The 25,635-nt window shown below is 41.5% G+C and overlaps 1 protein-coding gene across 1 annotated transcript; it reads right to left on the reverse strand.

The window, feature by feature from the left end:
- Positions 1-1,237: 1,237 nt before the first annotated feature.
- Positions 1,238-25,450, reverse strand: cacna1fa (calcium channel, voltage-dependent, L type, alpha 1F subunit a; the record flags this gene model as incomplete). The annotated part of the gene is made up of 47 exons (XM_083920489.1): positions 1,238-1,444; positions 2,185-2,517; positions 2,604-2,716; positions 3,920-4,299; positions 4,723-4,938; positions 5,038-5,384; positions 6,821-6,945; positions 7,126-7,227; positions 7,357-7,459; positions 7,550-7,646; positions 7,752-7,879; positions 9,018-9,177; positions 10,103-10,194; positions 10,397-10,462; positions 10,569-10,697; positions 10,799-10,819; positions 12,786-12,869; positions 12,965-13,075; positions 13,162-13,320; positions 14,311-14,512; positions 14,749-14,895; positions 15,000-15,052; positions 16,419-16,526; positions 16,705-16,792; positions 16,971-17,077; positions 17,177-17,236; positions 17,975-18,104; positions 18,210-18,306; positions 18,401-18,458; positions 18,549-18,612; positions 19,057-19,129; positions 19,249-19,369; positions 19,469-19,676; positions 19,797-20,022; positions 20,132-20,292; positions 20,402-20,428; positions 20,529-20,595; positions 20,676-20,744; positions 21,088-21,230; positions 21,321-21,424; positions 21,522-21,718; positions 21,808-21,960; positions 22,045-22,190; positions 22,285-22,424; positions 24,297-24,401; positions 24,545-24,735; positions 25,432-25,450. The coding sequence occupies 47 exons, from the start codon at positions 25,448-25,450 to the stop codon at positions 1,238-1,240; spliced, it is 6,237 nt and encodes a 2,078-aa protein (XP_083776615.1).
- Between the last annotated feature and the right edge of the window lie 185 nt (positions 25,451-25,635).

Consider the following 25,635-nt stretch of genomic DNA (forward strand, 5'->3'; position numbering starts at 1 on the left):
ACAATTTAAATACAGTATAAAATGAGAATACAATGCAAAAAATGGCCCTTTGTCATAATAATGCTAAGACCCACTGTCTTCTGCAAAACACTGCAGTAATAGTGTTCATAGGAATTGTTGTTGAGTCCTGCCATATACTGACATGTGCTCTTCAAATCAGTGTGTGTGTGTGTGTGTGTGTGTGCGTTAGGGATGCAAAAAAACATTTATTTTAAAAACAGTTCACCAAACAAACTGTGGCTCCTGTTTGCACACATGCTCTGCAATTCTTCAGCTCCATAAGGAAACAAACGTTTGGTTGTGTGCTGGATTCTTCCTCCTCTTTCCCCTGACAGAAGCTAAGATATGACATGTGGAGGCAGAAATGTGACGTTTAAGGAGGAACCTTCATCTTTTAAGTCAGGTTTAAACAGGGCGAGTAACACTTTTTCTTTTGAAAGAAAATTGTTGAATTCATATGTTATCCAATCTCTGGCTGGAAGAAAAATGTTATTCTTGCAACTGATTGAACTAGAATTACCACCTTGCGTTTGTACGCCTCCGCCAAACAGTCAAGTTTTTGTCCATTCTTATTTAATATATATATTGAAGACTTTAGTAAAAGTTATTAAGTTTATTCAGTAAAGACGTGGATGCTTCACACACATCTTCAACCCGGCTGCACAGAAGATCTATAAAATCACCACGAGATTAGTGTCTTAACGGCCAGAAAAGCATTTTTGATGAACATTATGATCTCACAGTATGGTTGACCTTTGGGATATAAAATGTCATCACTTCATCATTTTATTTTATTTCACAATGTTGTCAAAATTAGAAAATAAATTCTTCAGTTATGGCAAAAAATGCATTTTTGTGAGGTCATAGTGACATTTGTGCCAAAATTTGAAGAAAATTCAACCACGATATAAACCGAACCGTGGGCTTTTTGAACTGCTGCATCCCTTGTGTGTTCCGTGTGTGTGTGTGTGTGTGTGTGTGTGTGTGTGTGTGTGTGTGTGTGTGTGTGTGTGTGTGTGTGTGTGTGTGTTTGTGTTTTGGCATTTACAAATAAAAGTATATCTTACCAACGCAACATTTTGGGACAAAACAAAGTCGACAAAATTGTCCCATCTGTATCACATCATTCTTACACTTGTGCCGTCCACTTCCTGTTTTCTCCAGAGATTTGAAACACACTTTCTTTTCCCCCTCACAAACTTCACTTTCTCACACAGCGATTTCACTTTTGCTGATCTCAGTAAGAAATCACGCAGTTCATTTCATCGGCCAGTTCGTCCTCAAAGCGAGAAATCGACTGACTGGCTCCGCGAGCTATGAGGTCGGCAGCAGCGTTCTCCATGTCGTCCATGCTCATGTGACAGGCTTCAGCTATCTCCCGCTTAGCAAAGCTCACAAACTTCGGGTCCCTGGCATAGATGCCGAGACCCTCGGAGATCAGGATCTGACACGGGGAAAAAAGCAGAAGAACAATGATGCACACAAAAGAACTCAAATCTGGAATGGGTGGAAACTGGAAAACTCATTAGCAATGGAAGTCGTCAGCACTCGCATATAAGCATACAATTCTTTTAATGATGCGCAGCAGCAGAAGGAAACAGACATGTTTCAGCCTGAGGCTTCCCACACTGTTTCACAGTGATGTAAGACAGGGATTATGTTTTAAGCCACTCATTCTCTTTAACATGCAAACATAAACATGCATGTCTATCTGATTATCATGATGTCCGCTGCACAGAGAATTGTACAGCTGAACAAGTCACTTATCCAAACGTAAACAGTGACAGCAAATGGACTTGGGTTTACAGGAAGAAGGAGAAAATATTTGTCTGTTATATACACTTCACATTCAAATCAATATCATAGTTTTTACATTCTGGCCATTAAGAGACACAATCCTAACATGCGTCAATGAAAGTAATAGTGGACAAAATTCATAGTCTGCGCAAAAGTATATTCCAAAGATTATATGATGTTTTAGCAGTTAAATTATCTCCCAAATTTACTGTCTTTTAGTACAATATTTCCTCTGTTGATTTTTGTTTTAACATAGACTTGAAAATGTATGATTCTATCCTTCCATAGAGTTTTAGTTTAAAAACTTGTGTGTTTGTTTATGTGCTGTACATGCTGGTTTCTATGGGTTTCTCATTTACAAATATCCCCTGCTGCATTATTACTCACCGACTCGACCAGACTGTCCGCGCTGCCTTTGTCTATGATGCCCTGGTTGACTGGTGGCATCCTCATGCTGGTGAACGTCCTCGTCTGACCCGGGTACCAGCCAGGTGCCCTGTTTCCTGCAGGAAGGCTGGCGGAGCCGTCGCTCCACAGCGGCTGACTTTTGCCGGTGGCTTCGTCCACCAGGATCATCGGGCTGTAGATGAGCTTGCCCCTGCGTGCTGAGGGGGCGATTATTCCTGGAAGAGGAGTGGTGCCTGCTGCTGTCGTGTTCAGCCAGGAGGCGGATGACATCGAGGACACGCTGCTGGGCCGGGAGTCCAGGCTGTGCTGCGTCTGACACGAGAGAGCAGGAGGAGACCGGTGAAACAAGATAAGACACTCACACACACTTTAAGAATGTGTGTGTGCCGTTGCTTTACCTGTAGACGGGATGTGGACGGGGATGCGGTTCTACGGTAGTTCCCTTGGATGGTGAGTTCGTCCACACTGCTCTGTGGCCTCAGACACTGTAAGTTAAAGGACGGCTTGCGACCTGAAACAATAAGCAGTGAAGTGTTCGGAAACGGTCCAGGATGCACTACTATAACCCTGTGAGGATGGATTTAGCATTAGCATGGTCGGGTTAGCCCAATAAGGGGTTTTAGGGCAAAAATGAGCTGGCTCTAAATTTATGGGGGTGCTGGGTGGCTCAGTGGTTAGAGCAGGCGACCCACACACACAGACTAAAGGTCCTGGCTGCAGGTTCGACTTTGCTGCAAGTTGCTCCCTTTTCTCTCTCTCCCATTTCCTGTCAACCTGTCCTGTCGACTGTCAGAATAAAGAAAAAAAAAATCTCAATAAGAAGATAAATTTATGCACCAGATAAATCTGTGGGGGGTCATTTAATCTCTGAGGCAGTCGCCGCTTTTACCTGGTGTGAAAGTCTGTCACTCCAATCCTATAATTCATTTCTGATTATTCCACAATATAGGTACCATCCGAAATAACCTGTTGTTTCTCAGTGATCATCCTTTTGATTCATTTACAGATGGTTTTAGTTCATTAAAAAAAACACTCTAGATGGAATAAATTATAAGCCAGATTATTAGAGAAGCACTGTAGTACAAACGGATCAGTTAATGTCATGTAGGGCTGCAACTGACGATTCTTTCATTACTGATGAACCGATGAATTTTTTGTACTAAAAAACATCATAAAAAAGTGGAAAAATGCACGTCAGAATTTCCTAGATCCCAAGGTGACAAAATAAAATATCTTATTTTGACATTCAATTCACTAGAATGTAAAACAATAAAAACAATCAAATCCTCATATTTGACATCCTGGAACCAAAAAACGTTACAAATAACTAAAACAATTGATTGATTATTGAAATAGTCAGATACATTTTCTGTTGCAGCTCTAATGACATGTTAGTTGTAAAAACTGAGTAATTATGTCTGTTTTTATGTTGTACATATGTGTGTAATGTACAATATTAAACTCCCAACACTGCCCCCTTCTCACGCCGACGTTGTTCTCCGTATCTAACCTGTACTAACACACTGACATCCTGACACTTACTCTTCTCTTACACTTTATTCTTGTTGTTAGGTTAAAATGTTTTTGTATAGTTGCACTGTCGTTATTTGCTGCTCTGTGTGCCCTGAATTGCCCCCCCGGGGACAAATAAAGTTTTTTGAATTGAATTGAATTGAATTAAGAAAACAGGAAAAAGAAAATGTCTGTTTTATACCTTTTGGTAAGGGAGGAAGCAGTCGTCTCCTGACAAACTGTCCGCCGTTCTCATTTCCATTGTAGCCGTTCCCAGTGTAACCACTGAACATGCTGCCGTTTTCATTGCCATTCATTGTGCTTCCGTTACCGTTGACGCTTATCACACTGCCGTTGTCGTTATAGCCTGTGTATCCGTTTCCATTATATCCATTTGTGGCGTAGGGGGTGGGGCTTGCAGTAACACTCCCTCCATTCATGTTGGTGTTATAACCGTTGCTATCAAAGCTGGCATCATGAGTATCATAAGCTGTCTCCCCAATGCTGCCGGCTCTTTCCAGGCTCTGCTCCATGTAGACGGTCTCAGTTGGTAAAGGAGAGGCGGCTTCTGGATACACAAACCTGTGGGATCAAAAATAAAAAAGCATAATTGATAAAAAGGAACAGTTCAACATTTTGCAAATACACTTATTTGCCTTCCTGTCAAGAGTTAGATGAAAAGATTGATATTAATGATGCCTGCCATTAAATATGAAGCTGTAAGAAACAGCTAGCCTGACTGGTACAAACATTCACCTACCAGCTCCTGTAAAGGGACTGTTCTGAACTATCTCTCTAAAGATAACCATTTAACACTTAAAAAGTCGACCGCCTGCTGACTTGTTTCATATTCAATTGACTGATGTGAGACAGGTATTGGTCTTCTCATTTAACTCTTGGAAAGCACGCCAATAAGTGCATTTTCAATTTTCATTCATTTATTAATTTATTACATATATTCTGTCTCTCTCTCTCTCTCTCATCGCTGTCTTGTTTGTTTCTTACCCGTCCACTGATGCTAAACTTGTAGCATCCCCTTCGATGATATAAACCTGCTCAGCCACTCCGGTTGTAGCCGCTACAACCGGTTCTTCAACTACAACCGGTTCTTCAATTACAACCGGTTCTTCAACTACGATACTTGGTGTCTGTGTGGGAGGAAGAGGAGAGGGAGGAGGAAGAGGAGAAGGAGGAGGAGGCAACTCGCTGATGGATTCCACCCTGAACAGGAGAAGAAACAACTCATTATCACTTCCTAAATAAAAAGTACAGCATCAAAGTGAGCATTTTAATGCTTTGTGTAAAGTGAGAGAAACACACCTGATGGGCGGGGGACGAGACCTCAAAGGCTGCTCTGTTACAACGCTGACTCCTGCCAGCTCTGATCCTGGCCTCTGGTGCTCCTGCAGACCCATCACCTGCTCTGTGATCACGCCCTCATCAGCTGCGTTGGGCTCAGGCTCCATGAGCACAGTTATCTGCTCTACCAGGGTTTCTAAAGGCGGCAGTGGCGTGGTTGCAGGCGTGGTGTTCACCGAGGTTCCGGCCTCGCTGCCGAATATTTCATCACCGGCCATTTCTCCTTCTGCACCCTCCTCTTCTTCCAGGTCACAGGCCATCGCCAGACGCATCTCTGGAGCCAGGTCCTGCAGCGTCCGCAGCCCTAGCTGAGAACACAAATACACTTCTAAATAATAATATACAGTGTGCACGCCAATTCATAGTGACCATCGAGGAAATATATAGGAAGAAATATTTATTGACTTAAGTAAAAGTAGCAATACTACATTGTAAAAAATACTCAAAATCAAGTAAAAGTAAAAAAGTATTAACATCGAAATATATTTATTATGAATATAATTATGAATAATGCAGAATGGCCCATTTCAGATTCATATATATTACATTACTGAATTATAGTCAATGATGCATTAAAGCCCCTGAACACCACATTAGACCTCTGCTTGGGTTGAAGGTGGGCGGAGCTTTGATGAGAGTTTGATGGGAATTTATGAGGTCATAAATGTCCATCTACCAATAAGAAGGATAAAGGGGGAACTTTGTCCTGCTTTAACAGGTGAAACAAAGCTAACAGGAGACTCAGGAAGATGTCAACCATTCACAGTAGACACACCCACACAGTCCTGAGAAGAGGTCTGATCAACGGATTAACTGAAAACACCTGTGGGTGTGCAGGGGCTTTAATGTATTGTATATCACTGGTTGTTAGCATCTGGTTAGTATTACTTGATACACTGGTGGGTAGATTAAATAATAATAATACATCGTTATTTATTAGTTGATGCTTGTGGGGCAGTAAGCCAGTGAAGCCATTTTTATTTAAAAGTGCTAAAGGCACAGTGGGCGGTGGTTAGCACTGTTGCCTCACAGCATGAGGGTTCCTGGTTTGAATCCCGGCTGGGGCCCTTCTGTGTGGAGTTTGCATGTTCTCCCCTTGTCTGCGTGGGTTCTCGCTGGGTTTTTCAACTTCCTCCCACAGTCCAAAGACAAGCAGGTGTTAGGTTAATTGATGACTCTAGTGAGTTTGAATGGTTGTCTGTCTCTGTGTACCCCGCCTCGCGCCAAATGTCAGCTGGGATCGACTCCAGACCCCGCGACCCCGTGAGGGACAATCGGTTGAAGATGATGGATGGATAAGAGTGCTAAAGTAGGTGGCTTCTAGCTCAACTGATAGAGTGAACGGATCATAAAGGCTCAGTCCTTTGCAGCGGCTTTACAGTTTCCTGTCACTTTATAAATGCTCTAATAAAAAAGAATTAAGCCCTAAAATAATCTTTAGAAACCTGCTGACTTTAGAGCCTACAACTAAACACAGACTAAACAAAAACAATGCAGACAGTTTAAAAAATAATATTTAAGTTCAGCATTTCTTTGGTTCATTTGTTGTTGTTACTAAGTTCTATTTTTGTTGGATGGCAAAAAAAACCCAATATATATCAGCTATCTAAATATCGGAATCTGCATCGGCACATTGAAAAACGCAAATGGGTCAACCACTAGTAGAGACAAATTATTACTCAAAGTAGAGTACTTTCAAATGTCCGTAAGGGATCTTTAAAGTGAAAGTTTTAGTTAAAATCACCTGCAGAGAAGCCGCCCTGTCCTTCCTTTTGGATTTCCTCTCCCTCTCCTTTCTCTTGCGGAACTTTTTAAAATAGTCCTGAATCAAGAAGCTGGCATAAAACTTCCCGCAAGTCACCTCATCCCCTGAGAAGGGACAAAAAGAAAGAAGTCAGTGATGACAATATGGAGAGCCAACTGGACAGCATGCAGTATATTTTCAAGAAAGAACTTTCGTTCCAATACAGATTTGTCGATATTTGTAGTGATTTCTGCTGTCACAACTGTTTCATCATGGCTGAGAGCTAATGTACATCCTCATTTTACCTCTAGGGGGAGGAATGACTTCATCAATGAGCTTGGGTTTGGTGCGCTTCCAGAGCTTCTTAATGATAATCTTCAGCTCTTCATTCTGCTGGTCGATGGGGCCTGAGGGGGACAACAGACACAAATCCTTCAACGGAGACAGGAGACACCATGGTAACAACACTGAGGTGAGGCAGACTCATACAGGTGCAATGCATTAGATTCTGCCTGTGAATGTCAACGAGATCTAACCTTCGGTCTTAATCTTGAGCGAAGTTCGCACGAGAGCGAACAGAGTAGCACTGAAGGTGACTGTCCCATCGGCGTGCAGCGGGACGTTCATAGCAACCAGTCTCTGATAGGACAAGAGGACGAGGCAAAGGAGTGAGATCTGTTTGTGTCTTTTGCATCAAGTGTGCAGCATTGTATTTTTCTGCTGACTTACCTTGCAAGCAACACGATGAGGACACAGCTTTCCAAAACCAAGAGGCGGCTGAATCCTGCGCAGCATCGTGACGACGTCAATGTGTTTTATTCGGCCGCTGGGAGAGGCAGGAAAACAGACATTTACTGACAGGCAGGAATATTATGGAACAGTTAGAAGGGACAGACAGAAGAGCAGAGGGTTATAGAGAAACAAGTCTTACGTGGCCTCTGGATCGTAGTCGGACCAAACTCTCTTAAACTCGTCCAGGTGGTGCGTGCCGAGCACAGTCCAGTCACGTGTCAGGTATTCAAAGTTGTCCATGATGACGGCAATGAACAGGTTGATGATCTTAATAAAGAGAAGGACGGAAATATCACAACATATCACTCACAAAACAAGATGATTTTCTTCTGTGTGTAGCTGTTTGTCTCTACATGCATGTGATTAACAGAGTGGTTTTTCATGTCAATCCATGCGGTTCTGAGAATTTCGCAAAAACCAGCATGACAAAGGGGGTCGGGGTCTATTTTAGCAGCCAGGGAGGGACCCAGGGGGACCACACACAGACTGATGGACGCCAGCTGTCTGAAAGAGAAGAAACCACAGAAGGAATGCGAGACACACACGAAGAGACGGGGGCCGAACATGAACCTGGACGCTGTGGTTGTAAATCTGGCTTCAAGGAAACAAGGAAAGGGCTGAGACTGAGAAAACGGTCGAAGCAAGGAGCAGATGAAGGTCAATGATGGTCTCAGCTTGACATTTTGAAATACATGGAGTGCATTCAATGTGTCTAGTTGCATGGGGAACAGGTTTACCATTGGCCTCTGTGCAAATCCACCGTCTTAAATTTAGCCCATGCGAAGACATTTCAGCGTGGTAACTTAGTGGAACTTGTTTATACTTTAAGTGAATTTAAGATCCTGAGCTCCACATAGAATTACATTATTATAAGATGGCACTGAGGATGAGTTAAAGCAGGTAAACTGTGAACGGGTCTGCAACAGCTAGAAAAGAGTAGCCGTCAGATTAGACCCTGTTCGCGTACATTCTTGCAGGCTTTAAGTCACCTTCATTTAACCTGTTTAAGTTCTTAAAATAGCTCTGAGTTTATGGAAATGTTACCAAAATATTTGCACCCTTTGAAATCAGGATTTTGTGATTTGCCTCTGCTGTCTGGATTAACGAAATCCACGCATGTGGGAGTTCTCTGCAGAGCTGGGGAAGACAGGGTTGGCTTTTTAAAACTGACTACTGCTCAGTTGCTGTAACATTATCCTCTCTGCTTTCATCTAACTTTGATCCCACTTGACCTGGCTGCCTGTAAAACACAAGTCTGAATTAATTATGCCTACATTTAATTTGAAGTCAGGAGGCTGTTTTAAGTTATATCATAAGGAGGGAAAGTGTTTCACTACAAATGAACAGAGAACTGAGTGATTAAAAAAAACACATCACATCCTTAATCCTCCTCAGCTTGGCTCACCAGGTAAGCACAGAGCATGAAGAAGCTGATGAAGTAGATGTAGGACAAGTTGCTGCCGCAGCTGAACTCTTCACCGGGCTCAGTGTCAGATTCTGGGTCACAGCGTCTACCGGGCAGAGCAGCCAACATAATCTCCTGCCACTGCTCTCCAGTGGCACACCTACAAGGACACAGAGACGGTAAATGGTAAATGGGCTTGTACTTATGTGGCACCGTTATAGTCTTCCTAAAGGATCTACTCTAATCATTCAGACGCACAATCACAGACCGGTGGCACAGTCTTCGACGGGAGGAGTTGGGGATCGAAGCGCGGATTTTCCGATAAGTGGACGACACAGTCTACCTCCTGAGCCACAGACGCTCAGAGAGAGGCAGCCCAGGTAGAGACAGGGCAGCATTTAACATCTACTTATACACTAAGATCTTTTAGTCAGGTTAAGTCATAGTTTATTATCACCTCAAAGGGCTGTACATTAGCAAAACACTAAACTACATACGGTACAAAGAATTACAAACAGACAGTAGTAAAAAGCATTTAGGAAATATACAAAATCTACAGAAATGAGACAACACACACACACACACACACACGTATTGTATATACAAAAATGTGTAACATACAGTACATATATAAAACCATTTGCACAAAGAATGAGTATAAGCTGGAAAACGGAAGGGGAGCTTTGTGAGAGAAGGCTTTACCACCTACTGATGTTTTATTTATTTTAGGATTGGTCAAGACACCGGCATTTTGAGATTATAGAGCTGCAGCTGGTAGATGACGAGTGACTAGAGGTGATAGGTAAGATGATGCAATCTCTGTGTAAGGCGTAATATGATCCAATGTTCTAGTTTCCTAGCAGCAGTATTTTATTATAGTTGATTTCCATTCAAGTTAAGTTCAGATGTGACAATTGCAAGTGTTTAATAAGTTTCATAAGTTGAACTATGCAGTCTTTATCTTGCTTTAAAGGAGGGAAATTAAATCACATGGTTTTTGAAATATTGTGTTGGAGCATAATTTACACTAACAATTGTCTGCAAGTAATGTGTTAAAAACTCTCTTTCTGGCTAAAATGGCTCACCTGAAGAGCACCAGAACAGCCATGAAGAAAGTCTGGAAGTTGCAGTTTCTGTTGATGTGTGTGTCATCATCGATGGCAATTTTCCCAAATGTCTGAAAGGAGAAAACAGTGCACTCGTAAGAAACAAACTGCTGCAGTCATAATGTTGAAACTACCAATAAACATTTAGTAACATAGGGGTCAGATTTTCTTTGACGGTGTAAACAGTCTTTTTTTTTTAAAATTAATTAGTTAATTGATGAATTTTAGTTGGTGAAAACAAGACAGTTTGAAAGCCTTGTTTGGTAAACTCACCTGCATGCCGATCACAGCATAGATGAAGAAGATCATGGCGATGAGCAGACCGACATAAGGCAGGGCCTGAGCACAGCAAAGTCAAAGGCACGATTACAAAATAAAAGGGTTTAGAAGTGTCAAGACAACACATTGTAGTCAGCGCTTTGTGAGGTGTAAATTATTCACTGACCTGGAGCGACTTGACAAAAGTCCAGAGGAGCGTTCGGATGCCCTCTCCTTTGCTCAGCAGTTTCACCAACCTCAAGACTCGGAATAAACGGAAGAACGTGATGGACACTTTTCCACTCTCTCCTTTACCCTAAAACGAAAAAAAAAGTGTGTTACAGCGCTCGAACATATACTATCTTGAAGTATGAAATCAAACAAATTTGGCGTTGCAGTTGTTGCAGCTCGTCTCACCTCACCATGGCCGCCTCCTCCCTGCATCCATGTGTCAGCAACAGATCAACACAAGAGAGAGGTTAAAAAGCCATCGAGATCAAACACCAACAGTTGCATTTTCAGAGGAAAACATCTGGTAAAAAATACATTTCAATGAATGATTATTTGGATTTATTCAGTTAACTGTTCCATCATATACTATTGTTTTAAAGGTGTATCCACAATGCTAGGAAAACAGTTCTGGTGAAGAAATGTTGATGACGTTTTGGTAACTCTTCTGCTTTTCTGCGCAGTATTAGACTAGCTGCTTGTTTAAACCTGGCGTCCCTTTACACTAGACAGGTACAGCAGATAACCAATTTTATTTTAAAAGACAGTTTGCACAAGGAGCTTCAGCTTCTCCCTCTGGAAAGAGTTTTTTAGATCCAAGGTGTAAAACCAAATGGTATAAAAACAGCTTTGTTCCAGCTGCACACTGCTGAACAAGCTGTAAGAAAAATGGCCCAGTTTGCACAAAATCTCACTGAAGCCTATATTTGTGTTTGAATTATTTACTAATTTGTGATTTTTATGTATTTTATGATGGTCAGGAAGTGTTTTTTTTTTGTATTTTATTTTATTTTTTTCATGTTTTATTTATTGTCCCATAGTATGTTATTGCGGTTTCTGACACTGTGTCATGGATGCCCTGCACGTTTTAACTGCGCAACACATTTAAACATGTATCCTTGTTCCGATAAACCATAACCTTAGCAAGGCAAATCAATCTATGATTATTTTTTGAATGCTACAAATACACTATAACCAAATCCTGGAAATCCACTTCTAAAGTATTAGTGTCCTCGTTGCAAGACTATCAGATTCTTTGGCACTGGAAAAACTCACCTTCACGTTAAAGGGTAAATATCTAATTTTTGACAGTATGTGGAGATAGGCATGTCCCCCCTGTATGTTAACCATCAACAAATGAAATTACCATGTATTTACTATACATATGCTTGTTTGTTTGTATTTCACTCTTTTTATTTTTTATTTGAAATGCTTTTTTTTAAGGGATTTGATGGATTATTTACGTTTTGGACTGTGCAGAATAACACATGCCACTGCCCTGCGATGTTTATCTCATTTAAGATGAGCCTTATTGTGATAGTTTTGTTTTGCATCTGTATTCTATCTTGTTTTAGTGTGATTATTTAGTCTGAAAATGAATAAACACACAACAATTTACCTACAGGTACAAATAAAGTAACCTGAATCAGAACCTGTTATGGTGCACAAATGGCTCTTTTTCAAGTTATTTTACTATTAAAGAGAGAGAGAGAGAGAGAGAGAGAGAGAGACATGTCATGCTGAGTTTCAGGTTCATACTTGTATATTGGGTTTCTACTAGAACATGTTCACATTATTGTTCTCATACTCATCCATCTTCTGTCTCTTTAAGCCCCCTTTCTGAAAAGCCCAGTCTGCACTGATTGGTCTGTGAGAAGAATATGGCGCACTTTTGCAAAGGAGATGCTGATAATGGACATCGTTTCTAATGAGCCTGCATGTGACACAGGAAGAGGAGCCAAATCCAAATTTCTTGTTGTGTTTCTTGTTGAATCCTATGTTTTCTGATCTAAACATAAACTGACTGTGTCGGTTTATGTCAAAGTAGCTCTACGTTAGAGTTAATTGGATTTTTCATCATCCGAGACGAGACGGTAATGAATGGATCTTTTAACTTTTCATTTTTCAAAGTAAAAGTCTGAAATTGAGTGACAGGCTTCAGAAGATTAATTTTGTGTCAAACTCTTTTAACTTTAATGGAAAAAAAGTGCTGCTACAAACCTTTAATACATTATGACACTGGATTTTTTGTTTGCTTGATTTAAAAATATGTAATTCTCAGATTGATATTTCTTTCAAAGCCTGAGAGGAAACACTGTGTCATACATGAGCTTTTAAAGAAATGTGTCTGCACAAGAAACATGCACTCTTTTGTCAGGTCACGTAACAAACTTACACTTAACTCTGAGACCGCAATGTCCAGCACGCTCCCCACCACAATCAAAGCGTCAAATGAATTCCACGGGTCGATGAAATAGTGCTGTGAAAGGAAAGAATAAACAAAGTGAGAGTGAAAAACAGGAAGCGTTGACGTTTGAATGTTGTTTCCAAAAAGGTAAGAGAGTGGAACCTCACATGAGCCCGCAGAGCCAGTAACTTGATGACCATCTCTATGGTGAAAACCACCGTGAAGATCATGTTGAGGATGTCCATGATGGAGGTGAACATTTTCGACTGCTCGTAATGCTGCGACGGCACAGAGCTTCACGTCAACAACACTGAAATAATCAAACATCTCTTTATTCCATTAACAGAGTTGTGTGAAATGATACCTGAACAGCCAGAGTGAGGGTGTTCCCCAGAATCAGCACAAACATGATGTATTCAAACTGGCTGGAGTTGATGATTTTCCAGAATTTGAGCTGGGACGGGTTTTTAGGAATGTAGATCTTTATAGGTTGAGCTTTCAGAGCGTAGTACACACACTGGCGCTGCACAGGGAAAAACATTATTCACTTTAAAAATGAAACAAATGTTTTACACACGAAGAATAATTTAAATCAACGACATGTAGTTTTTCAACCCTCATAATATATTTCCACGACCCTTGTGATGTTACATCAACTTGCAATAAGTTTAATGACACATCTGTCGTATCCTGACGGAGTCTGTATCGCACAGTGCAACTTCGGATTTCGGGTCGACGCCTGTTCACAAAAAAACTACAAAAAAATTGACTGCTTTACGGCATACGTCACCCCCTCCGTTTTCTCAAATTTGGATGCCAGCGCCCAGCTGTCTGGAGTATCTTGTGTAGGCCTGTCTGTTGGCTGGTACAGCATGTGTAGACTGTGTGTACTGTGTGTACTGTGTTGATGTCATGGCTTAATATGAAATTAAACCAAAAAAGCAAAGTTTTTGTCGGAGGAGACCAAGAAAAGAAAAAGGCATAGTGACAGAATCCGAGGGCGGACGAGGATCCATATTGGCCCAGCGTTCACTCGCTGGCGTGAGTTAAAGGAAAAAGAGGGACTCTCCACCGATGGTGACTTGGCTCTCTTGCTGTTACTACTAAGCACTTTTAGTCCAAGAAAATACTGTTCCCCAATTATAGCTGGAGATTGAGAGCAAATCCTACATGTTGTTGCTTTAAAGGTCCCACATTATGCTCACTTTCAGGTTCACACTTGTATCTTGTGTTTCTACTGGATCGTTTTTAAATTCTTAAATGTTCAAAAAAACACATTATTTTTCTCATACTGTCTCATACTTCACCTTCTGTCTGAAATGCTCTGTTTTAGCGCCTGTCTCTTTAAGACCCCTTTTGAAAAAGCCCAGTCTGCTCTGATTGGTCCATGTTTACAGGTCTTCCTCATCTACGCTCTCTACGTCTCTGCACCCTCATCGCAGCCAGGCACTGTGGCGGCACTTTCTACCTGTATAACTGAAACTGTTTCTGAAGTTTTGGAAAAGGAACTAACTTGATTTTTGTTGAGTTCACAGTTCTTGAATTCGGCCTCTCCTTGCTCTCGAAATGTGATGATGACGAAACCCACGAAGATGTTCATCATGAAGAAGGCGATGATGATGATGTAGATGATGAAAAAGATGGAGATTTCTACTCGGTAGTTGTAAATGGGCCCTCGGTTGATGGCGTTGGCGTCCACGGCCCGGTAAAGGATCCTTTATGTAAAAAAAACAACAACAATGAGGATACATTTCATAACCAAACTACACTGATTTAAAGAATATAGAGCGTAAAGCGTTGAAGGCCATTGATATTCTGTTTTTTTTCTTATTGTCAACAAACCAGATGAAAATACAGAAAAACAAGAATGAATAGTTTTTTCTTTTCAGTACAATAATAAAATAATGCCATCCTTATCCTTTGCTTGACATGATGTACAGTTACAACTCACTGTGGCCAGCCCTCAAATGTCGACACGGTGAATAAAGCCAGCATGCCCATCAGCACATTGTCAAAGTTGAAATCGCTGTTTTCCCAAATCCTCTCTTTCACCATGGGGTGGTTCATATCCCCGTCTTTATAGACCACAAACGTCCCCCTAGAACCGAACACACGCATTAACATAAGGTTAAGAGACTGTGTTGTTGTTGTTGACTGTGTGAGTGTTTGTTGTGTGGAGAAATGAAGAAAAAGAAAAGTGACCTGCACTCCACCGGAGTGTGTTTGGCTTCGTCTGTGCAGCTGTAGAATCTGCCCTGCAACGTTAAACACAGGATATTTTAAAAACGTAAAAAAAACTCCTGTGAGTCTGAGGAAAATACACCATACATTGGCCACATTATTAGGTACACCTGTCCACTCTAATCCAACAGCTCCGACATAACAAGTACATTTACAAAGCTCAATATGTTCCGGTGACACTGTTGGAAATGTGTGAATTAAATGATATGTTTAAAGGAAGACACTACAACAGTTGAATAGGAGAAACAAATATATATCATCATGAAATTTCCACAGTGGGTTAATTACATTAAGACAATTACCTTCTGCATAACAACTTTCCTGAAACTTTATGGTTAAATATGAAAATCTGGCATAATCTTATTAAATTTGTGCTCATTTACATTCCAGAACAAAACTGTTTAATTTTGTTGACACTTTAGAGTCAAAGGTTTCCACAGCGGGGAATAAGGATCTCTCTTTTATCGCTCTATGAATCAGAAAATACTGCCAACAGCCCGAGACACTACAGGTGAAGGGTAACATTTTTAACTAATAGATATCACCATGAAACTTCACCAATCGATTGCTTCGGTTAAGACAAATATTTTTCATATTAGAAATGTTCTGTAACATTATGTTTTTATATGCAAATGAGGCATTATCTAATGCAACTGTTGGTGAATTTAGAAGAAATCTACAGACTCAAATAGACAAAGTGCAGTCAAATAACACCTAAATGTGTATTTTGGATGTTTTCTTTCCAATAGACGTGAAGAATCTAAAAATTGACCAGTGCATGAAAAAATATGTTCTTCCAGTCAAATGATGGAGATTTCGTTTGAGAAGAAAGGTTATTATTTAACATGTTATGATTCTTATAAACACTGAATTTAAGATGTTAATGTCAGCCTCTGTTGGAAGCTAACGTTAGCGCGAGTTGTGTTCAATGAAAACTGCCATTACACCAGACATGTACATCTTTATGTTTGCTTTCCGAGTTGTTAATAGTTCTTTGATATTCTGAAAGGAACTGTGTATAATTATTGTGCATAACTGTGAATAATCATTATTTTTAAAAACTTAACTTAAACCGTGTTTCTCTGTTGATTAAGCACACTAAAGAAGACATGGCTCTTCAGAAAAGTTCTTAATTTTGTGCAAAAAAACAACAATCAAATACACAAATTATAAAATCACAACATTTTTTAAAGAATGCAAGACTTTGTGGTGCCGGTTTAAGACCAGCAAAGAGTTGGTGCTGCTCTGGAACCAGTTTTCCTGACCCAGAGCCGGTTCTTTGGCTGTCGAAACAGGAAGAACTGGTTCCAGATTAGGCAATGGCTCTAAATTGGCCCTCAAAATGTCTTGGTCCAAAAAGGGGTAAGTGTGAACATGTACCTTGAAGAGCTGCACTCCAATGCAGGCGAACATGAACTGAAGGAGAGTTGTGACAATTAAGATGTTGCCGATGGTGCGGATCGCCACAAACACACACTGCACAACATTCTGTGAAGGACAGCGGACAGACATGTGTTAGCTTTATATAGCAACTAACTATACTTCATGTATACAAAATAAATTGCAAATATACTTTAGAAAAATTGCAACTCCTGCACAAAGAAAGCAATAAACACCAACTTTCCCAATATAATTAGGGAAGAATTTGAATGAGAGAGCTAGTTACCTTTAGTCCCTTGGCTCTGTTAATGGCTCGAAGAGGCCTGAGCACTCGCAGCACTCGGAGAATCTTGACCACAGAAATTGCACTTGAACTGAGAGCAAAAAATGAAAAATGAAGGCAGACTGGGGCAAGAAATAGAGAGTATAAAGTCTAAAACGACACCCTCAAACCTCGACAGTTTAAAGAGACATCACCGCTTCCACACATCAGTGATTTCTCTGTCAGAATACAACTGTGTGCATTTTGGTGTGAGGTGGTTTTCTACTCACTGTAAAAAGAAAGACGTGAGCGACACACTGACGACCAGCAGGTCCAGAAGGTTGAAAGCGTTCCTACAGAAGGAGCCGGAGTGCAGAAAAGCTCCGTAGACTACTATCTAGAAACAAACGACGGAGCGGAGAAACAAAGTAAAAAACTCTTCCCTCTCATGTTGAACAAATTGCCATTCACACACATTTCAGCCACCTGCTGTTACCTTTAGTACGATCTCCACTGTGAAAACTGAGGTGAAAACATAATCAGCATAACCGAGCACCTGAGGGGGAGAAAACATCAGTATTCAGTATTTTCTTTATTGTGAGCAGGTGAGACATGATCTGCCTGTGCAGGGGTGCAGATCCGATGTCAGGAGTCGGGCGGACACAAAAGTGATTTTTTTTTTGTTGCCTGTATGCAACTCATACCATGCCACCATAAATTGGTAGAGGCTCGGCATATTATTCAAAAAGTACTGCACAGGGCATCTTTTACTGTGCTTACCTTTCTTGTTTATTTGTCCTAAACAACCAACAGCGTATCACTGCTTACTTAACTGTTATGTTAGTAAATCACCATTTTAAGGTTCTCAGGCATGTAATGTCCTCACCCCCAGTTCTTCTCACCAGCTTCCTTTTCTCCCATGGTACGGGACTACTTTATGCCTGATTAATTGATATGGGCGAATATAAAAATATGAACCTCTTTCTTTATAAAGCCTGCTGATCATCATGCTGTGTAAGAAACCACCCGTTCATTAAGCAGAGATGGATGTGGAGTCAGAAATATATTTGTCAAACGTTGTTTTTTCCACCATTTCAATCATTTCTTTGGAGATGTGAATCTAAAATGGGAAGAATGTGAAGTCTGAAAATACATTTGTTGGATTTGGAATAATTTAGGGTATTTTTCATTGGGGAGGACAATTCATGTTTTTCAGAAATTGGAGTCCCCCCCACCCCCGTCGCCCCTGGGATCTGCACCCATGTGTGTGAAGCGCTGATGTGGTCGCTCTTACGATGTTCCTGAATGAATGGGATTTGATGGGATCCTCGGCAGCCAGGGAAATACTACTGAGGATGATGAAGATGAGAATGAAGTTGGTGAAGTAGGGGTGATGGATGAGGTTGTGGCAGGCGACTCGCAAACTGAGAATTGGAGGTAAAAGTGAATTATTTTACCAATGGCAAAGCATTTCATTTCTTATTGTTATAGAAACACAGCACAATTAGGCTAATTTAATCTTAGATCACCAGTTTTTCTTTCCAAGAATGAAGAAGGAGCTTCCATCAGGGATAGGGACGATCTTCTCTTTGGGCCCTGAGAACTCCGGCTTTAATGGGGCAACTCCTACAATGACATAAAGAGCAAACAAGACAGGTATAAGAGAGGCAGTTTTTAATCTGCTGTTTCTCCTGCAGGGCGTGGTGCGGGTCAGACTAACCCTCCAGTCCCTCGATGGCCCTCAGCTCCTCGTTTTCCTGCCAGTCATCCTCTTCGTTCTACACACGAGACAAAAGATTAGCTTTTGGGAATTTCACTGTTTTTTAACTAACAATATGGTGCAGTAAAAAGATAAAAACATTATCTACCCCTGCATCTTCATCCTCTTTCTCTTCATCCTCATCCCACTCTTCTTCATCATCCTTTTTCTCCCTGAAATAAACAAAAAAAATGCAATTAAGGGCGAGACACTACAGGGAAAAACATTGTAATTTCATATGAAATGAGAGATAGAGGAGGTAATATACCCATCATCCTGTTCTCACACAACAGAGAAATACTGTAACAGGAGAGACTTAGGAGATGATATCTAAAGTATGATGGAGCACACAGGTGGCAGGCAGAAAAACTTCAATTATCATCTAACGTCATTTGCATTTACTTTACTACACTTTGTGTATTTGTGCCTGTAGATTTCTCCAAAATTCACCAAAAGTTAGCGTTAGATAATATATATATATATATATATATATATATATATATATATATATATATTTGTATGTGCTTATACTGGTAAGTGTAAGGGAAACAGGGAAGGATGAGTAATTTATAAATGTGTCCACTGCTAATTTTCATCTTGTCTCATGTCAAACTTACTCGACTTGGGTCTTTCCGCTGCCTCCTGCCAAGTTGTCCACAGCGATAGCCAAGAAGACATTGAGCAGGATGTCTGAACACTTAAATTAAGGAGCCTGAGCCGTTCCATTTGGAATAAAAGAGCAATAATTCGATGTTCATACTTAAATAGGAATCAGACAGTAAGTGCACAAACACTGGGAAAAAGGATACAATTACCACAGACGAAGAGAATAACAAAGTAAATGCACACAACCATGTTGGGGAAGATTGGCCCTCCATACGCCATAATGCCGTCGTACATCACAGCGTTCCAGTCCTCTCCGGTGAGGATCTGCATGGACACAGACGACAGACAGTGAAATTAATACCACAACAGTAGCAGAGTAGAGAGGGTAGTGACGCGATGAGAGATAGAGGAGACGTAAATCACCTGGAAACAAGTGAGCAGGGCCTGAGGGAAGGAGTCAAAAGTGCTTCTCTTCATCTGAGTTTCATCAAAGTTGAATTTGCCTCCGAACAACTGCATGCCCAGCAAGGCGAAGATAATGAGGAAGAGGAAGAGCAAGAGCAGTAGAGAGCAGATAGCTTTCATGGAGTTGAGCAGTGAGTTGACAAGGTCGGACAAAGCAGCCCAGTGCCTGGAAAAAAACAATCAAAGAGGGTAAAGGTCACTGCAGAGAGATCTACATCACTGGTTCCCTCCTTATGCAGCTGAAAAGCTCCAGATGTTCTACCACTAAACTCTGGCACCAATTTACCGAGTCATCTTAAATATCCTGAGCAGTCGGATGCAGCGCAGCACAGAGATGCCGATAGGCGGGATGAATTCCAACTCTACGAGCAGTGTCTCGAGGATGCCACCACACACCACGAAGCAATCAAAGCGGTTGAACAGGGCCATGAAATAGATCTGCAGGCCAAAGGCGTACATCTTCATCAACATCTCCAGAGTGAACAGCAGCAGCAGGATCTTGTTGGCTCGCTCTGAGGGAAAAAACGGAGAAGACGGCGTGCAATCGTGTTTTGTTTCCAGTGACTGCAGAGTTGACACACAGCTCAAAGGTTAAAATAGAAGCAGGAAGGGTTTTTTTACCTTGCATTTCTGTGAGCCACTTTGGCTGTCCGTAATGCTCAGAGGCGCTGGCCACTGTGTTGAGAAACACCAGCACCAGCACCAACCAGTAGAAGTTAGTGGTCTTGGCGGCCACACGGCAGTTCTTCCTCATTGTATGATTCAACTGGCACAATTGGTCGCTAAAAAAAGAGTGGGAATAGTATTTTGAATAAGGTGTGCATTTTGACGAAGGTGTAACAACTAATAAAGTGCCTTGGAATGAGCGCTTTTTTAATTTTCTCATCTTACCAGAAGCTGTTGGCCATCATCTTTGCCCTGAGAAAACAAGAAAATGAGCAGATCATGAATTGACTTCATTAATGCCTGCGTGCCAGCGAAGAATCAAAAATGTTGTTTTTTCTCTCAGTTCCCTTACATGAGCGAAGCACAGAAGCCGCTGTCATCATCGAGGTACGCTATATCGTCATCCGAGTCTGACTCCGCTGCAGGTGGAGATAAGCACCGGCTGTTAGAGAGAATCACGTAAAACAAACATGATAACAGACAGTGACCGCTGACATACCTCCACCATCCTCATTGACTTTGTACCAGCCAAACTTCTTCATCATCTTTTTCTTTGCAATCGCAGCACCTTTGAGGTCAGATAAAGGCAGATTATGTTGATTTATATTTAAGAAGAGTTAAGAACAAGCATTAAATGACCATTCACAGGTAATATGTTGACTGTCTTTCAAGGGTAAATCTACTGGATGGTGCACAACAATTTAATTTATGGTCATGCAAAAATTACATTCAAAGCAGTGAAATGTTTACTTTTACTCCAGTGCAAAATTATATTGGATTTATTTATTTTACTTATTATGTTTGAACCCGTATTGTCGACTGTGGGTATTTCTGTGCTTCCCATTCTACTCTATTCTACACAAATAAAGGTATGTGTAGATTTTGTATAGATAAATAAACATTAAACTAACGTTTGTTTCCTTCTTCGTCCACATCCTCGGCCTCTATGAGCCAGTCCATGTAGCCTATCATGTCCTCCTCCATCTGTTTGCTCTCCTGCGCCATCTGCAGCTCGCCACGCGCCACGGCCTTTTCTCTTTCCTTGGAGAACTCTCTGCGCACAGACAACCAAAAACTCAAGAAACTCAGAAGACACGTTGAAGACAGACGTAAAGATTTGTTTTGTTTCGCCACAGACACCTACCCGCTCAACACACCCAATACAAGGTTGATAATGAAAAAGGATCCAAAGATGACCAGAGAAACAAAGTAAACCCATGGAATCTCCATGCCGATGGCATCATTCATCTGTGCAGACGGACAGAGACACAAAGTAGAGGTAAGTATTTTCAAATACAACAAACAAATGTAAAACTGTGGAGGATCCAGGAGCATGTGTGTGTACCCAGTAGAGCACATCTGTCCAACCCTCCATAGTAATGCACTGGAAAACTGTCAGCATGGCAAAGAAAATGTTGTCAAAGTTTGTGATGCCACCGTTGGGGCCCTCCCACTTGCCCCTGCACTCAGTCCCGTTCCCGACACAAAATCGCCCGCTCCCGGCAAACGCACAGGGTGACGCATCATCTTCCTCCATGAGACCTGGAGTGGAAAAACAGCGCTAAGCTCACACATGCATGAAATGTAGAAACTGAAAAAAAAAAATCTATTTCAGTTCAGAGAGCGCTGACCTGTGACGGTTGAGTAGCACGTCTTGTGCATCCTGCCGATAAAAAGCTCCAAGCCGATGATGGCGTAGATGATGATGACAAACATGACCAACATACCGATGTGCAGAAGGGGGACCATGGCTTTCATGATGGAGTTCAACACGATCTGTAAACCTGACAAGGCAAACACACACTTTTCAGTGGTTCGTGTGGGATGAAACACACATGCAAACAAACTGCAGTAAATGATAAACGCACTTGGCACTCCAGATACGAGCCGAAGCGGTCGTAACACCCTGAATGCTCTGAGAGCTTTGACATCCAGGCCTCCAGGTTTTCCTGCAGCATGATGGGCCTCTCCTGGCTTGTGATCTGTCATGCCCTCTGCTATTACACTGAACAGCCTGCACACACACGTAATAGCTGTTGTTTATTTCTCAATAGTAGTGATGGGAAGTTTGAAGATGCAAATCGTGACTACATGAAGCACCAAAATACCCGACGATGACGATAACGAAATCGAGCAAGTTCCATCCGCTGCGTATGTAGGCGCTCGGGTGCATGACTAAGCCATAGGCAAGAATTTTAGTGAAGGTCTCGATGGTGAAGATGACGAGGAAGACGTACTCAACTTGTTCCTGAAAAACAAAAGAACAGACAACAAGTCTGTGAGTGCGTCTGAGAAGAATTGAATTGAAAGAGTGATGAAAATGTCACAGTAAAATAAAGACATTTAGAAACTCATTTCTCCTCGCCACATACAGCAATAAGTGGCATTAACTGACTTTTTTGTGCATCTGTCTTTAAACCATGTGTGTTGTCATTAAAGGCTGACTGCAGTAGCTTTCTAACCTCTTAACCCACTGCCTAACACATATTTTAAGCCTGCCACCAGATCCCTTTTCTGTAACCTTCAGCTTAATGCTTCTAATCACTGCTACCACTGTCACTGGGCTCTTAACTCAGGCTGACGCAATAATCCAGGCATACTGTGGTTTAATGTAAGATGACTGGAATTCACAAAAAATGAGCAACATTCACCAAAACGTGATGCAAAAACAATGAGGACTTTAACTGACAGTACTGTAAGTCCCTAAAGGGAAGTGTATTCCAAACTGTCAGCTTACCTCTTTTGTGCAATCCAATAAAGGGATCTACTAACATCTATCCTACTGCAACGGTAGGCGTGTGTGTCTGCCACCCTTTTTTTTTTACCAGAATTACATAAGATCAAATTCAAATATTTGAACGCTTTCGATCTCTGCAAACAAGGTACGGTTTCCAACAATGCAATACCAACAAAGGGACTTTTTTTTGCAAATATATAAAGCTGTTTGTGCATCACATTGGCTCATATGTCCAATATGCCAAAGAAACACAGGCTCGTTTTCAGTTTGAGCGCTGTGTAATTTGTAATTTATATTGGAAAAATGATCAGAAAGAGAGAGACAAAGACAGAAGAGACAAATGAGGCAGATGGCTGGTGTTTAAGTCAGTAATGATCCCTGACAGGGTCACCTCAATGAGGTCACACCGCAACTTTTCCCCCCTCTAACACCATTACCATCCAACAGAACATGCTTACCTTCTTTAAAATTGTTGCTACCTTCAGCAAAACAGCTACTGATAGTGTAAAACTGAACGAATCACACAAACATCTATCAGTGTCCTCAAATGACTCGGAGGACGAGAGAAGAAAAATCTCAAGAGAAACCACATGAGATGAGAGTCAAGCCTCGGGTGTAAAAGAAGCTGACACATAGACATAGTTCACCTCGACAGCTTCATTCCTTCCCCTTAAAAGGATCAAAACTTTTATGCTATCAGCAGCACTGCTTCTTCTGATGACGATCAAAGCTCCAGCCTCTGTTTGAAGTTTATTCTTCATGTGATATTCTCGCTCTAAAATCTCTCTTCAAATGTGTTTGCTCTCTCACACGTCCTCTGACTGATTGATCCTGGTATCTGTGGGTCCATGCATCACTTCAGCACGGTATGAATGGCATGTGTGCGTGCTTCAGTCGGTTCAGAATGGAAAGCACTATTGAATTTAGACTTTCAGTTCCTTTCTTTCTTTTCTATGTAGGAGGGATTTAGACCTTGGTTTAAGCTTAGTTATTGGGACGTATTCTGTGACTGTGTGATGAGTTTTGTGGGTTGTTGTTTATGTTGTTTATCTGTTAGAGGTGCAGCATCCTTTAGAAGCTGGTCATATACCTGTCTAGTTCTCACCGGATAACTGACAAAGATACAGCCTTCTTGTAGAGTATACAGGCAGAACACATGGGTGACATAAAGATTTTTCCAGCTAACAGTAAGTGTTATTAAACATTTCTCCTTATTATGTAATACTGTGATTAAAATCGGGCCATTAATCTCTTCCATGTGATATCGCAGCACATAAACTTCTGTTTGAGTCTGACTTATCTGATCAGCGTACCATGAACTATCACGATGAGTCAAAGAAACAGGTGAGGTTAAGCTGCTGCATCTCTCTACTGGAAACTCACCAGTTGGTGATTGGTAGCGTTGGAGTCATCATCAGGGTACGGCTTGGTGACTCCCATGGCCACACAGTTGGCGAAAATGGCGAGTAGAATGAAAATATCAAAGGGCTTGAGGATTTCAGTTAAGGGCGCAACAGCATAATAAAGTTTCAACAGCCCAACAAACTCTCATGAACACATTATATAGTTGCGTCATATGCAGGACTGTATAAACATACATAAACCACTGTGCACCAAATCAGAGAAGGATATTTCCACTCTACTAGGGCCAGCGCGGCCATGCGGATGGGGTTGCTGAGGGTGAGGCAGCAGAGGGCTCGGGGGGCCCTGAGGGCAGACTTGTTCGCCTGTATCGCCTTCTTGGCCCCCCCTCCTCTTTTCCTGGCCGAGCCAGTCGACCCGAGGGTGTCTGACTTTCCTGCGTCCCCCCCAGGGGGGGCATCTGTCAAAAAACACAAACAGTATGTTATTCTGTTTTTCACACATCCGGAAGTAGTAGGAAGTGAAATATGGGTATTACATGACCAGTGGAAAAGGAATGAATTGAGTGAAAATGTTCTTTGCTAATAGAGAAGTAGGTCTGGATGCATTTATTCAAAGATTAAACAAGAAAACTATGTGCCCAGTTATTGTTGTTGTACAACTCTCACACCACGCAATTATTTCATTACTGATATCAACCCCCAGTTTATTATCCAACATAATGAGGGACGGCTTTGACACTGGCTGTAGCAGCAGACAGGTATTCTGTCCTGAAGGCCTCATATTATAAGACCAGATGTGACCTACTTCTTTATTAGGAGCAGCGTGGCACTTAGCCCAGCACTATCCCCTAGCAGGCCCATGATCACCTGTTGAGAAGGTCCTGCACAAAGACTAAGCCTGCAGGTACAACTATTATCTCACCCATGGAAAAAACAGCAAGAAATGCGGACAGTTAAGAGCTAGTACAGACTTGGTTATTGTGGAAATGTTGAATAAGATGCCAATTGTCTGATTTCATATGCTTTGATTGTAATCGAGGCAAATATGCTTTACTATCAGGATGTTTCATCAATTTAATCAAAGTAGGATTTCAGATCGTGCACCTACACCTACATATGCTTACTATTCTCTGCTGTGACCTCGGAGTTCCTACCTTTCTTTGCCCCGTCCATGTCCGCAGTTTAACACCACGAAATCACTTCGGAAAACCCACCATCAACTCCTCAGGGGATCTGCGAAGCGTATCGGATCATAGATATGAATTCGGGCCCAAAAAGACACAACTTTCTCGGGGTAAAAATAAAAAAAGCACCATCTGCTGCCTGTCATTTCATATCCTCACGCAAAACGCAGGTGC

The sequence above is a fragment of the Echiichthys vipera genome, assembly GCF_963691815.1.
Source record: "Echiichthys vipera genome assembly, chromosome: 9".
Taxonomy (NCBI): Eukaryota; Metazoa; Chordata; class Actinopteri; order Perciformes; family Trachinidae; genus Echiichthys; species Echiichthys vipera.